The sequence below is a fragment of the Manis javanica genome, chromosome 2 (genome assembly GCF_040802235.1).
Source record: "Manis javanica isolate MJ-LG chromosome 2, MJ_LKY, whole genome shotgun sequence".
NCBI lineage: Eukaryota > Metazoa > Chordata > Mammalia > Pholidota > Manidae > Manis > Manis javanica.
The window spans coordinates 129536217-129548864 of NC_133157.1; the positions used below are offsets into that span (position 1 = coordinate 129536217).

The following is a 12648-nucleotide window of genomic DNA, read 5'->3' on the forward strand; positions in this document are numbered from 1 at the left end:
GACCAGTAGAAACGCAAGCGTAGAGGAGTGCGTGCTGACGGACTGTCCCAATGGCCAATAGAAAAGCAGCCCAGGAGGGGGCGCGGCTACCGCTAGCGGGCCCCGTCCCGCCCGTGCTTCCGCCAGGGCTGAGGAGGCGAGTGGAAACTTCCCAGAGTTCCTCTGAGCTTCGGCCCGCGGCAGGGCGGGTAGAGCTGGGGCTGCGCCTGCCCGGAACGGGTGGAGGGGTGCGGCCCACGGGCAGAGTGGGGGGCACTGAGCACGAGCCCGTGGGAGGCGCAGCCGCGGACAAGGTGGGGGCTGCGCCTGTCCGGAGCGCACTGGGGGCCGGCGCACCGGGCCAGGAGCTAGTAGGGGGCGCGGCCTGTAGGTGGGAGGAGCCCTGGCTGCGTCCGGGGACCTGCGGCGGCTAGGCCGGCTGGTGCAGCAGGGCCGGCTGTCCGCCCTGCAGGAGGAGCTGTGGCGGGCGGGCGGCCCGGGGCCCGCTGGGGACACGTTGTTGCACTGTGCTGCCCGCCATGGGCGCCGGGACGTCCTGGCCTACCTGGCCGAGTCCTGGGACTTGGACATCGAGGCCGCCGACCGGGACTACAAGCAGCCTCTACACGAGGCTGCCTCCGCGGGCCACCTGGACTGCGTGCGTTACCTGCTGGGCCGGGGAGCCGCGGTCGACTGCCTGAAGAAGGCCGACTGGTAGGTGGCAGAGGTCCGGGGAGACACCCCTTCCCCAGGTACTTGGGCCCCCTGGACACCGTAACTTCTCAACCTTTCCCCGTAGGGCAGGTGACCTGAACCGAGCAGTGTTCCTACCGTGGACTTCACTGTTTAAACCACTTCTTTTTATAAAGCATAGAACAGTATAAAATGAACGAACAGGGAGTTGTCTCTGCTAAATACGGCATGACCCCAGGATGCTATGTTCTTCTGGGGACATCTAGCTAAATGATTACTTCACCAATGGCATTGTTTTAGGTTTACAGAAGGTTGCAGAAAATGTTCAGGCAAGTCCCATGCCCTTTTACAGCCTCCCCGAAGTTCACATCTTACCCAGGACAGTACAGAAGTGAGAAACTGACTTTGCTACAATACATATACACTTGAGTGTGTAGGGCGCTCTGTGATTTTATCACGTGTAGCCTTGCTTCCACAGTCAGAACACTTACCTGAACAAACCGTAAACCAATTGTATTTTGTTAGATTGACAGCATCCGGTACCCTTTATGTTGGCCTCCTTGGAGGTTATGAAGGTCTTAAGATTCATAACCATAATGAAGTTCCTGCCTGCAAGTGATTCATGATCTGATGTAAATGAGAAACATAGTAGACAGCCTTATAGTTAAATTAAGAATATCTTGCCCACTGGGATGGGGGAGTAAGTCTGGTTATGTTTTGAGAGATTAGCTAGGACTAGACACAAGACTGATTTTCTTGTGCTGGTAAATTGGTCTATAGACAATTACAAGAAGCACATTACTTCATACAACCTTATTCTGTGGATAAGGACATGGGAGGTGTAGACACAGTGAGGCATTTTTGCCCATTACCACTTTCCTGGCTTTCTGAAATACATTTTTCCCTGCTTTAACAATCATTCTGCCTTGCTTAAGATTCATTTCCTCTGTGAAGCCCTTCTCGAAGATTCTATCCTTTAATCTGGATTTCTTCCTCTTAATTTCTCATTCACTATCATTACTACATTACCTCCACTCCCCACCCCCAAAAAAGTGTTGGTAATCAACTAACATCATAGCAATCTTAGGTGATTCTAGATGAGACCTTAGAGAGCACCCAAGTGAGCTCCTTCCATGTGCCAGACACCGGTTCCAAGCCTGTGATGAGGTACATAAGACCCCCTTCTCTCCAGGAGCTGCATTTCCCTGGTCTTGCAGATGAGAAGCCAGGAGGGCATGGAAGTGAACTGGCTCATCCAAAATCATTCATGGAGGAGAAGAGGAAGGCCAGAGCCCTCTTCCTTGATATTAATATAATTCACTTTCCCATGATTGTGGATACAAGTCCGTTCAAATATTTACTGGAATCACACTGTTTCGTTTGCTTCACTGCTATATGCTCCTTCTGGCAAGGCACTATGTCTTATAACTCCCTTTCAGCACCATTGAATTAATAAATGGTTCTGATTTAAGTGAATGGAATGAGGTAAGCAGAGTACCTCTGATGCAAATTCAGGACAAACTGTGTGTGGTTGTAAGGAGCTGTCCTAGTCCATGCCACAGTAAACTAACTCAGAAGCAGCTTTGCCTCCTCCAGTAGGTATGCCTGTCTCACAATTATTTCCCCTGGGTTCTCGTGGCAGGCAGAGAAGTTGCCAGTCAAAGCTGTTTTCCTATTTCCCAGACCCCTGCGTTCTCTAGGTTTTACATCTCTGCCAAGGATGTGCATTTTTCTGAAGACTTGGTCTTGAGCTTCTAATGTTCCAGTTGTCTTTGCATCTGACAGCTTGTCCTGATTGATTTTAGGACTCCTCTAATGATGGCATGCACTCGAAGGAATCTGGAGGTGATCCAAGACCTTGTGAAACACGGTGCCAATCCACTTCTGAAGAACAAAGATGGCTGGAACACTTTCCATATTGCCAGCCGAGAAGGTGACCCGCTGATCCTCCAGTACTTGCTTAGTGTTTGCCCAGTTGCCTGGAAAACAGAGAGCAAAATTGGGAGAACTCCTCTGCACACCGCAGGTATGGCTTGGAGCTCTGCAGGGATGCAGGCTCAGATTTGCAGCCTGCTGCCCCGGGTGCTGCAGAACTCCATCTAGTGCAAGTTGCCCACAGGAGAATAGAGGCTTTGGGAGAATAGAGTGTTTTGTTGTATTTTGATACAATTAGTTTCTAAAGTAAATATGACTTGGCACTTGACACACTCTTCTTTTGTGTATTAGTTCACTTTTCATATAGGTCTTTCTTATCCTCCCAGCTAATTGGATGGTAAGCTGGTTCTCTTTCTTACTGTTTAACCTTGGGCAAGGAACTTAAGTCTCTTGAGCAAGTTTCCACACCAGCAGAATAAGGATGGTAATGCTCATGTTACAGAGTTCTTATAGAATTTAAGAGTATGATATATAAACCCCTTAGTGTAGAACTTAATCACAGTGAGCACTAAACTGACTGCTGCTGATTTCCTGATCATCTTCACATTATTATTATTATTATTACTATTATTAAAGACAGGAGGAAAAGAGACAGTATTTCCTTATATACTCAGCAACACCTACCACAGTGCTATTCATTTGAATAAATATAGGTCCTTATAATGAAATACCTGGGCCTGATGTATTTGATTTATCTACTGGTACTGTCAAGTGTAAATTTGGGGTACAGTTTTCATTGTAATAATTATCCTTAGCTCTAAGTTATCCATTCATAGATTATTTCCAATTAGTAAAAGACAAAAGTGTTGTGGTGTCAGATGAAACGGATATTAAGGAGCTCAAGCGTCCACGTCAAGGAACTTGGAAAATAATCTAGCTTTCCAGGTAGTACATTGAATTAGAACACAGGGCTTTCAGTTTCTCTAAAAATCAATATCTGTGACATGATATACTTTAGGAAATACACATACAGTTATTCTAGTGGGTAGAGACCAAGGAATCCTTTATAAAACTTTGTAAATGCATAGAAAAGCTTCTCTCTGCTCATGAATTGTTTAACTGGTTCCCCTGTTCTTCCAGAGAAATGGTCAGCACCTTGTTGTTCCCACCAAATAGTGGAGAACAAATAGTTAAAATCTTTATTATTGAGAATATTTTTAGTAGGGGACTTAAATTCCTGGTTATTTTGTCATGGATTACTATTAAGATATTTTACATTTTCTGGACAAAAACTGACTGGGCTTAGGAATTTGCAGCACAAAAGTAGGAGATAAGTTTAGAATTGAAAGTTTGCCATGAAAACACTTATAAGACAAGTATTGGTTCTGTACCTATCAAATGAAAACATCATTCTTTACCACTTATCCAGTTAAATTTTTATTTTTCTAGGGTAATATGAATGTACCTAATTTAACTACTCCTTCCTGTAAGTCATAGCTGAAAGAATGGGGCAGAGAGAGGTGCCAGGAGGAAAGAAGTATTTGTACATGCATAAAAGCTCTGACTCTCAACTCTCTTCTCCCAGCAATGCATGGCTGCTTAGAGGCAGTAAAAGTGCTTCTTCAGAGGTAAGAACAAAACAGCAAGTTGAAGAAAATACTTGCTAAGTATGACAGAGTTAATGTTGATACTACATACTTAGACACATTGTTCAGGAAGAAACTAAGGTACCAAAAGAGACATGAACGAAGGGCATAAGTAGATAATATATAACTAGAATAGCTAACAAACATGAGAAAAAAGTCCACATATCTGTTCATTTAACATATTCATCTATTCGTACGGTGCCTAATGTAAACTAAGCACTGTAACAGAAGGAGGGGCTACAGTAGAAATGAGACAACGTGATTTCCCTAATGGAACTCAGACTGATGAAGAAGACAAGATACTGCACAAGTTGTGTGAGTCTGATGAGAGTTAGAGGAATTGCAGGATCCCAACAGGAGCGTGTGAGAGGAAGACCCACCATAGCTAGGAGTAAGGGTCTCATCCCCAGTGGTAATTAAGCTATGACCTGAAGGAGGCCGAAAGTGGGAGGCAGGGGGCGCTCCAGACAGAGGTGACCACCTGTATGTGCTTAGAGCTGGGAAAAGGCGTCAGGCATCTACAAGACTAAAAAGTTGGGTGTGTACTGAAGTTAAGGAGTGATGGGCAGAATGGTGTAGGTGAGGCTGGAGAGAAAGGCCAGACCCAGACCAGGAGGGCCCCGGATCACATGAGCAGTTCAGATTTTATTCTAGACATAGAAGAGGCCAATGCAGGGTCTTAAACAGAGTGGGAGGTAGGGGTAAGAAGTTTGCATTTTTCAAAGATACTCTCGTTGCAAAACAGTGGATTGGAGGGAAGCAGATGTGCTGTGAGAACAGTTGGGAGGCTGTTACAGTTACATAGAGAAATCTTGGTAGCTGGACTGGGGAGCTGGCTAGGGATGAAGAAAAAGATTTGGAGATATTAAGGTAAAACCGACAGATCTAGGTGAATAATTTACTAAAGGGAATGAAGGAGAAGAAGAAGGTAAGGAAGACTTTTAGGTTTCTTGCTTAAGCTGGTGGTGATGCTGGTGTCATTTACTGAGATAGAGAACTTTAGAGGAGCAGTTTAGGGGAGAAGATGATAATTTCACTTTTGGGCACATTGAGTTGTGTGTACCTGTGAGACATCCAAGCAAAGATGTCAAGTGGGTGGTTAGAAACAGACTGAAGCCCAAAAGACAAGTATGTGTATGGGCTGAGATACAAACATGGGCCTCATCAGCATAGAAATCGTGATCGAATCCATAAGCGTGGAAGAGATTACATGAGGAGACAATGCACAATGTGTAGTAAGATGAGAAAAGGGCTTACTGCAGTGCCCTGAAAGCATTGCTGTGTGTAGAGTTTGCCTACTGCCAATTGGAACATACTTGGTTGTCTGTAAACTTATACATGTACATTCACTCAACACACATTTTTCAAAGCACCTCCTCTATGTTAGGTGCTGGGTAGAAAGCAAAACAAACAGTCCTTTCCCTAACAGCCTATAGGCTAGAGTGGAAGCCAAGTATAGACAGTCACAGAAGTATAAAATTACAAATTGTAATAACAACACTACAGGGAAAGTAACATGCTATGAGGGAGCAAAGGATATACTAGATGAGGGGAGAGAAGACAACAGTTTGAAGGATGAGTTGGAGCCTGCCAAGTGAAGAATGGAGAAATAATGTTCCAAGCAGAGGGGATCAGCAAGCACAAAGGCAGCAAGAGCTGGACAACTGGAGGAGCAGAAGGTCATAGGACAGGTAGAAATATGAACGGGGAAGTAGGACCAAGGTGGTGGGACCAAGAAAAAGGTAGGACAATGAAGAATGTAGGAACAGAAGGAGGTAGGACCAGTAGGATCATGAAGGAACAGAAGCAGGTAGGCTAGATAGACGGTAGGAAGGGAAGGAAAGACTGGTAAGTGATAGGACTGAGAAGAAGGTCCAACAGGACCGTGAAGAAGAATTGAAGGAGGGAGGACAGATCAGAGGACACATAGGAACAGAAGAAGGTAGAACCGTGAATGTAGGAATGGAAATCTGACTGAAAATAAATTAGGACTGAAGAAGATAGGAACAGAAGGAGGTAGGATGAGTTAAATGTGGGACAGGTGGGGCCATGGAGAGAATAGGAAACAGAAGTAGGTAGGACCAGGAAAAGAGTAGGAATAGAAGGAGGTAGAACAGGTAGTAAGTGGGACCGAGAAGAAGGTCAACAGATAGGGCCAGAAGGAAATAGGGCATATGGGAGGTAGGACTGAGAAGGTAGGAACAGAGGTGATGTCCCTGCCGAGAAGAGAGGAACTGGGAGGAGGAACAGGTTAGGGCCAGGAAGGTAGAACAGGTAGAAAGGGGCTGGGAGGAAGGCAGGTTGTCTGTGAATCTGATGAGAGTTAGAGGAATTGCAGGATCCCAGCAGGAGCGTGTGAGAGGAAGACCCACCTTAGCTAGGAGTAAGGGTCTCATCCCCAGTGGTAATTAAGCTATGACCTGAAGGAGGCCGAAAGTGGGAGGCAGGGGGCGCTTCAGACAGAGGTGACCACCTGTGCGTGCTTAGAGCTGGGAAAAGGCGTCAGGCATCTACAAGACTAAAAAGTTGGGTGTGTACTCAAGTTAAGGAGTGATGGGCAGAGTGGTGTAGGTGAGCCGTGTGGGTTAGAGGAACCTGGGGAGTTAGTAGGTACCCTGTTATCCTGACCATTGGAGGTCATGAGGTTTTAGATTTTGTCCCTTGTGGTTGGGAAGTAGTTAAAGCTTTAAACAAGAGTGACCATGCCCAGATTAAAACACTCTGGTAGCTGTGAGAATGGATTAGCAAGGCAGGAGCCAAGGTGCAAAAATCAGGAGGGTATTGCCTGTTGGCTTGAGTTTAATGGGTGAATACAAGGCGGGAGAAGGATACAGTTGTTTAATATTTTGGATGTAGAATTGAGATTTGGGTAATACATTGGTTATGAGAGATAAGGGGTGATTTCAAGGCTTTGGGCATGAGATGCTTGGGAGATGACGGTCTGTAAAATGGGATGACAAAGGGTAGAGGAGGAGCAGTTTTGCAGTGGAAAATCAGTATACTCTTTAAGAGTTCAGCTCAGATATTGAGATAGGGATAGAGGAAGAGGGCTCCAGTTTTCCACAATCATTTGTAAGGCACATCATCTGCTGCAGGTGGTCAAGAGTCAGTTGTCCATTGGGTTTGAAGCAGTGACCTTTTTCAGGTCTGTTCTTTTGGGTTTGGGCTCTAGGTGCCAGTATGAACCAGACTGCAGAGACAAGTGTGGCTTCACACCCTTTATGGACGCAATCCAGTGTGGTCATGTTAACGTAGCCAGGCTGCTCCTCACGAAACATAAGGTATATAAATGGCTTGGTTTTATTCCTTTGGTTCTTACAAGTTTTAGATCATAAGACAAGCAGGAGCATAGTCGTTCAGGTCGTGGGTTCAAATTCCAGCTCTGCCACAGGTCCCCTGTGGGGCCCCTTGATCTCTTGAGGCATCAGTGTTCTTGTATGTGAAATGGGGACACATTATTTTCTTCAAAGGGTTAGTGTGTAAAGATTAAGTGGTATAATGTATATAAAGCAATTAACAAAATAACTTCAGTAGCAGCTGTTTCATAGTAATAAAAACACAAACTCTCACCACTGAGTGAACTTTGGGGAGTTTAATGTAAAACATTGAATCTTAACCTTTTTTTGTTTTGTTTTTTTAGTTAGTGCTTTGAGAATCTGACAAAAGCTGTCTGTCATCTGCCCAGAAAAATGTATGCAGACAGCCAAATTCTGCTGAAACATCAGAAGGCCCAGGGACCCAGATTCTCTGCTTCTCATTTTTGTTCCTCTTTCCACCTATTAGGCCTGTGTTTCCACTGAGGATTCCCTGGGGGCCCAGGCTATACACAGGGCAGCAATCACTGGGCAGAATGAAGCCATCCGATTCTTGGTTTCTGAACTTGGCATTGATGTAGATGTGAGAACAACATCAGCCCACCTCACAGCACTTCACTATGCAGCTAAGGTGTGTTTCTTTGCATAATGGTACTCTGCTTCCATAGGTTCGACTTGCATCATGGATGACTACTCTGTAGTCCTGTTGTTTGGCTCCATCTGTGAAAGCAAAAACTTGCCCATGATATACTCCAGAGATGTTTGTGATTCTAAAGCCCTGTGGTCTTTTAAATAAAAACTCGCCTTTATGTGTCTCTACACAAAAACCTAAAACACTTCACTTCATATAATCCTGGGCTTTTTATGCTCCCTCCTGTTTTTTGTTTTCAGGAATAATGTTATTTGAAGCTATAAAACTCCATTGTATGAAGTCCTAGCTCTCTCTCTCTGTACTGGATTTCTAAAACTAAGATGATTTCTTTTACTGCAGAAAGGGAATTGCATTTACTGGGCTCCCCAGTGTATAAAATATTTAAGACACGCAAAAAGCTTTCACTAGAAAGCTCCTTACACGCTTTTGTTTTAAATGGTGGGTGTCTGTTGCAAATTATCTTTACATTATTGGCTACCTGCCTTATTTTTCTTGCAACGGGAGTACATTTTTTTCTGGTGAGCTACACTCTCCTGCCTGCATTCTCCCTGGAGAAAGTGGACAGATGAGGAATTTTGTCTGTGGCCGTAGGGAAAAAAAAAAAGAAAGACTGACCCTGCAACCTTGATTTTAGTCCCACCACCTACTGACAGACTAACTGGCTAGACAAAAAGTGTGTAAATTGCCTTATAAGAACAGGGCTAGCTGTGATGAAAATCCTATCCAGGCATAGTTACCATCTTTTCTAGCTTATCTCTATCTTAAAGATTTTGGCAAAGAGTATGTTGCTTTGGAGATTATAGAATTGCGTGTTGTACATAAATCACAAGGTGTATGTTCCTTACACTAAAATAAGTCCACCTGTGTTAGTTGATAACTTTCCCTGTAAAGTTAATTTTCTATATTCCAATAACTAACATCACCAAAACCTTTACTTAATGATTTCTACTGAAATTTAAGAGTGAGTCTTCTTTAGATGTGAAAATTCAGTTTTAGCAATTGAGTATTTTAGAAAAATTCTTTAATGTGCACTAGAGTTTGTGTTTAAAGGCTTGTTTTTGTCCTTGTCACAATGATAACAAGTATATTTCAACATTCAGGAAGGACATGTAAGCACAATTCAGATGCTCTTGTCCTTGGGTGCTGACATCAACTCCAAAGATGAAAGAAACCGATCAGGTATGGCTTTGTTTTCCATATGCCTTGGAAATTATTAGTAAATGAAATGTAAACAAGACATGGACTTTTATGTTAAGGACATTGGTTTTAATATTATTCTTCTAATAACCCAGCAAGTTTCGTGTAAAATAACATCTCTTCCATTGCAAAACTGTGGAGCTGTTGCCGTTGCTATGGCAGCGATGATGACCACTGCCTGTTACTGCTGCTCTTCTTGGGGCTTTCATTATTTTAAGCCACAACTAACATGACATAAAAATAGTTGAACAACTTAATCCACGATGATGCCCACTGTTCAAGTATTATTAGAGTCTTCATAGATGGTCTTTCTTTGAAATGTGTTTAAAAACTAGTTTTTTAAATTTAAAGCTTAGAAAGATGTTTCCAGAGCTAATTTTTTAGACTTGGACTTTAGAATAAACCCGCCCATTAACATCCTATATACCTATGACCAGCATGCAAGGATTTAGTGGGATCATCATGACATGCCAAAGCCTCAGAGTAGCAGCTCACTCTCAGGCAGCAGAAAACAGCCACTTGTGCAGAGACCTGAGACTTTGTCCTGAAGATGGAAGCAGAACCAGAATCCTAGGGCTCACAGCACACCAGAAGCCTTCAGTGCTAAGTTCCAACCAGAACAGGAAGATTTGTCCGCAGTTTTTCTTTTTGTCATATTGTTGTTACTCATGATGATATTTTTATTTACAGAGAGAATTCACAAAACTGAAAATGTATTCTGTACCGTTTAGTCTCCTATTTCTTACTAATTTGCTTTGTTGCTTTAGATAAGTCTCTTAAATTCTCCCCTTTTGGTTTTGTTTTTTTTTTAACCATTTCCTGGCAATCAGGTTAGTGGGAAAAATGTTTTGGTCCAGTATACATAGTCATAGGAATGAATTATGGAAATAGGAAATCTGGATAGTTGATGAAGTGTTATTAGGAGCAATCTGCTCAGTATTGCACTAGGGTCATGCACTGAGCTCCTGTGATTTCTGTTTCTGCTCAGCCCTGCATCTGGCCTGTGCGGGTCAGCATACAGCTTGTGTCAAGTTCCTTCTGCAGTCTGGGCTCAAGGACTCCCCAGATGTGACGGGCACCCTGGCTCAGCAGCTCACACAGAGCACAGACATCCTTCAGTGCTTCACCCACAGCATGATGGTGTGAGCATGTTTCTAAAAACGACGCTGAGATGCATGGAGTTCACATTCTGCTGCTGAGTTCTGATAACTTCAGTGCAACCAGTGGACAGTGTTCTGTCCCTGCCCTTCCCACGCCAGTCAAGAATTCCCCAATGATGAGTGGCCAGCTTCCTAGCTGTGTGACTGGCACATTCTCAGACCTGGACCACAATCGGGATCTTTCCATAATCTTGGTTTAACTTTTTCTACCGTTTCAGTAAATTAGATGATATTTGTGAAGTCAGTGTCTGGAATCCTTAAAGAAGCACCTGATTTGCCTGAATGTGGTACTGTATACATGCTTAACTATATTTGAAATACTTCATGATACCATATGGTAAGGCAATGGCAGTAACACTAAAAAGATAAGAAATTGCTATTAACCTGAGCCCTAAAACATAATTGGCCTGTTTGCTTTCTTCATTCATGGGCTTTTTCTCAGCCATTACAGTGGTTGAACTTTTGGTTTTGTAGCCGGGAAGGGAACGCTGATAATCTGTTTATATAGACATTTATAAGGAATTAGTGAAAACGTTTCTATATTCTAAGCACTCCTAACTAAGCTATAATGTTTTGATCTTGAGATTTTTATTTATATACACAAATTCTGTCCTGGCTCTTTTTAGGTAATAAAGATACCTAAAAAATGCATCCAAGATATTTTCCAGATGTTTCTGGTACCTCATTGAAGAATAGGACTTGTTCTTAAAACCTGCAGGTCCCATTTTTTGCACCATACCTCCTGAAACTCATGATTGTTAAGGAATGAACACTTGATGTTGTAACTTTAAAACAGATTGAAGATAGGTTGAGTCCTCAGGCATATGGATTCTTATCCCCTCTCCCCTTTTTCTTTTTATCATTTTTCTCTGAAATGCAAAGAACAGTTATTAGCCCAAGTTGATCTGTTAAAAAAGAGTATGCATCAGTCACAAGCAAGATTATCACTTGTTCAGTGTAAATCACAGGAATTTAGGACACACCTACCTTGTTTTCAGCATCATGTCAGGCTGGGTACATAGCAAGAATTTCCAGTCCCTCTTCATTATTCCCAGATGGTGCTGGCTGACTGCTGTTCCTAACAACCAAAAACATGTTCTGGTAGAAGCAGCTTGATTATGTCATCCTGTCTTACATCTAAGTCACACAGTGTCTACATCTACACTGATTTGATTTCCTGATGCCTTTGTGTCACTGCTTCTGGACCTGGTGCCTGCAGGCTGGGGAGATCAGTCCAGGGCCAGCCTCTGTTTCCCTGAAACATGTGTGATGCAGCTTTTGGTTTGTGGTGACTGCATGTGAGATCTCTTCACATCTGTAGATCTGCCTTACAAACCAGCAAAGGTTGGTATGAGGTCACCCTTTTGTTCCCGGCAGGCGCTTGGTTTGACATGTCCTTGTAACAGGCTGTGGCTGCCAAGGCTGCTCAAAGGTCAGAGAAAGCAGGGGTAACCACAGTGAAGTTAATGGTGGCAGAGATGGCAGTGATAACCTGCTGGCTGTCTGCTACTGTGATGACAGTGGGTTATGAATGACAATAACAGAATGATAATAATTAGCATTAATTGCCTTATTTCCTATTTAGGTACTTTCCTCACTTCCTCTGGGTCACCTTCTTGATGAGGCCCACCCAGGTCCCTGGATCTAAAACTTCATTCTCTCTATCCACATTTTAGATCTTTTTCCTGGGCTTATTTTTTCTCCTGAGCATTTACCAGTGTCAGATATAGTCTACATTTTGAGTAGCTTATTTTGTTACTGTCTGTCTCCCCCACTAGAATCTGTGCTCCTTGGACAGGGGTTTTGTCTTTCTTGTTTACTCTTAGCTGCAGGGCCAGAACAGTGCCTGGCACATAGTAAGGTTTAAAGTTATTACGTGGTCGCTGAGTGAGCAATAGTGTTTCTTGAGTACTTCCTTATCCCAGATACTGAGCTGAGTGCCTTCCCCGGATAGTCTCATTCCATCCCTCGGCCATCCACCATGCAGCCCCCCTAATTAATCCATTCAAGCATCCTTCTCACACAGGCTTCTTTAGGGAAGAGTCTGCTCAGCTCCCTGGACTCACTGCTCAGCCCACTGCTGCTCTGCAAACTCGTCTCAGTCACCAGTGACCTAGTTGTGCAAGCAAGCA

The 12648-nt window shown here is 43.6% G+C and overlaps 1 protein-coding gene across 1 annotated transcript; it reads left to right on the forward strand.

Annotated features, from left to right (window-relative positions):
* Positions 1-519: 519 nt before the first annotated feature.
* Positions 520-11165, forward strand: ANKRD16 (ankyrin repeat domain 16). Its single transcript, XM_017676938.3, has 7 exons — positions 520-693; positions 2478-2698; positions 4133-4175; positions 7366-7474; positions 7977-8138; positions 9260-9338; positions 10345-11165. The coding sequence occupies exons 2-7, from the start codon at positions 2488-2490 to the stop codon at positions 10500-10502; spliced, it is 762 nt and encodes a 253-aa protein (XP_017532427.3). The 5' UTR covers positions 520-693; positions 2478-2487; the 3' UTR covers positions 10503-11165.
* The last annotated feature ends 1483 nt before the right edge of the window (positions 11166-12648 follow it).

What these genes read in the sequence shown, in the direction of transcription:
- ANKRD16 (XM_017676938.3), top strand. Translation starts at nt 2,488, where the DNA reads ATGATGGCATGCACTCGAAGGAATCTGGAGGTGATCCAAGACCTTGTG. An exon ending in CACTTCACTATGCAGCTAAG is followed by an intron (nt 8,139 to 9,259) that starts GTGTGTTTCTTT and finishes TTCAACATTCAG; the next exon opens with GAAGGACATGTAAGCACAAT. An exon ending in AGATGAAAGAAACCGATCAG is followed by an intron (nt 9,339 to 10,344) that starts GTATGGCTTTGT and finishes GTTTCTGCTCAG; the next exon opens with CCCTGCATCTGGCCTGTGCG.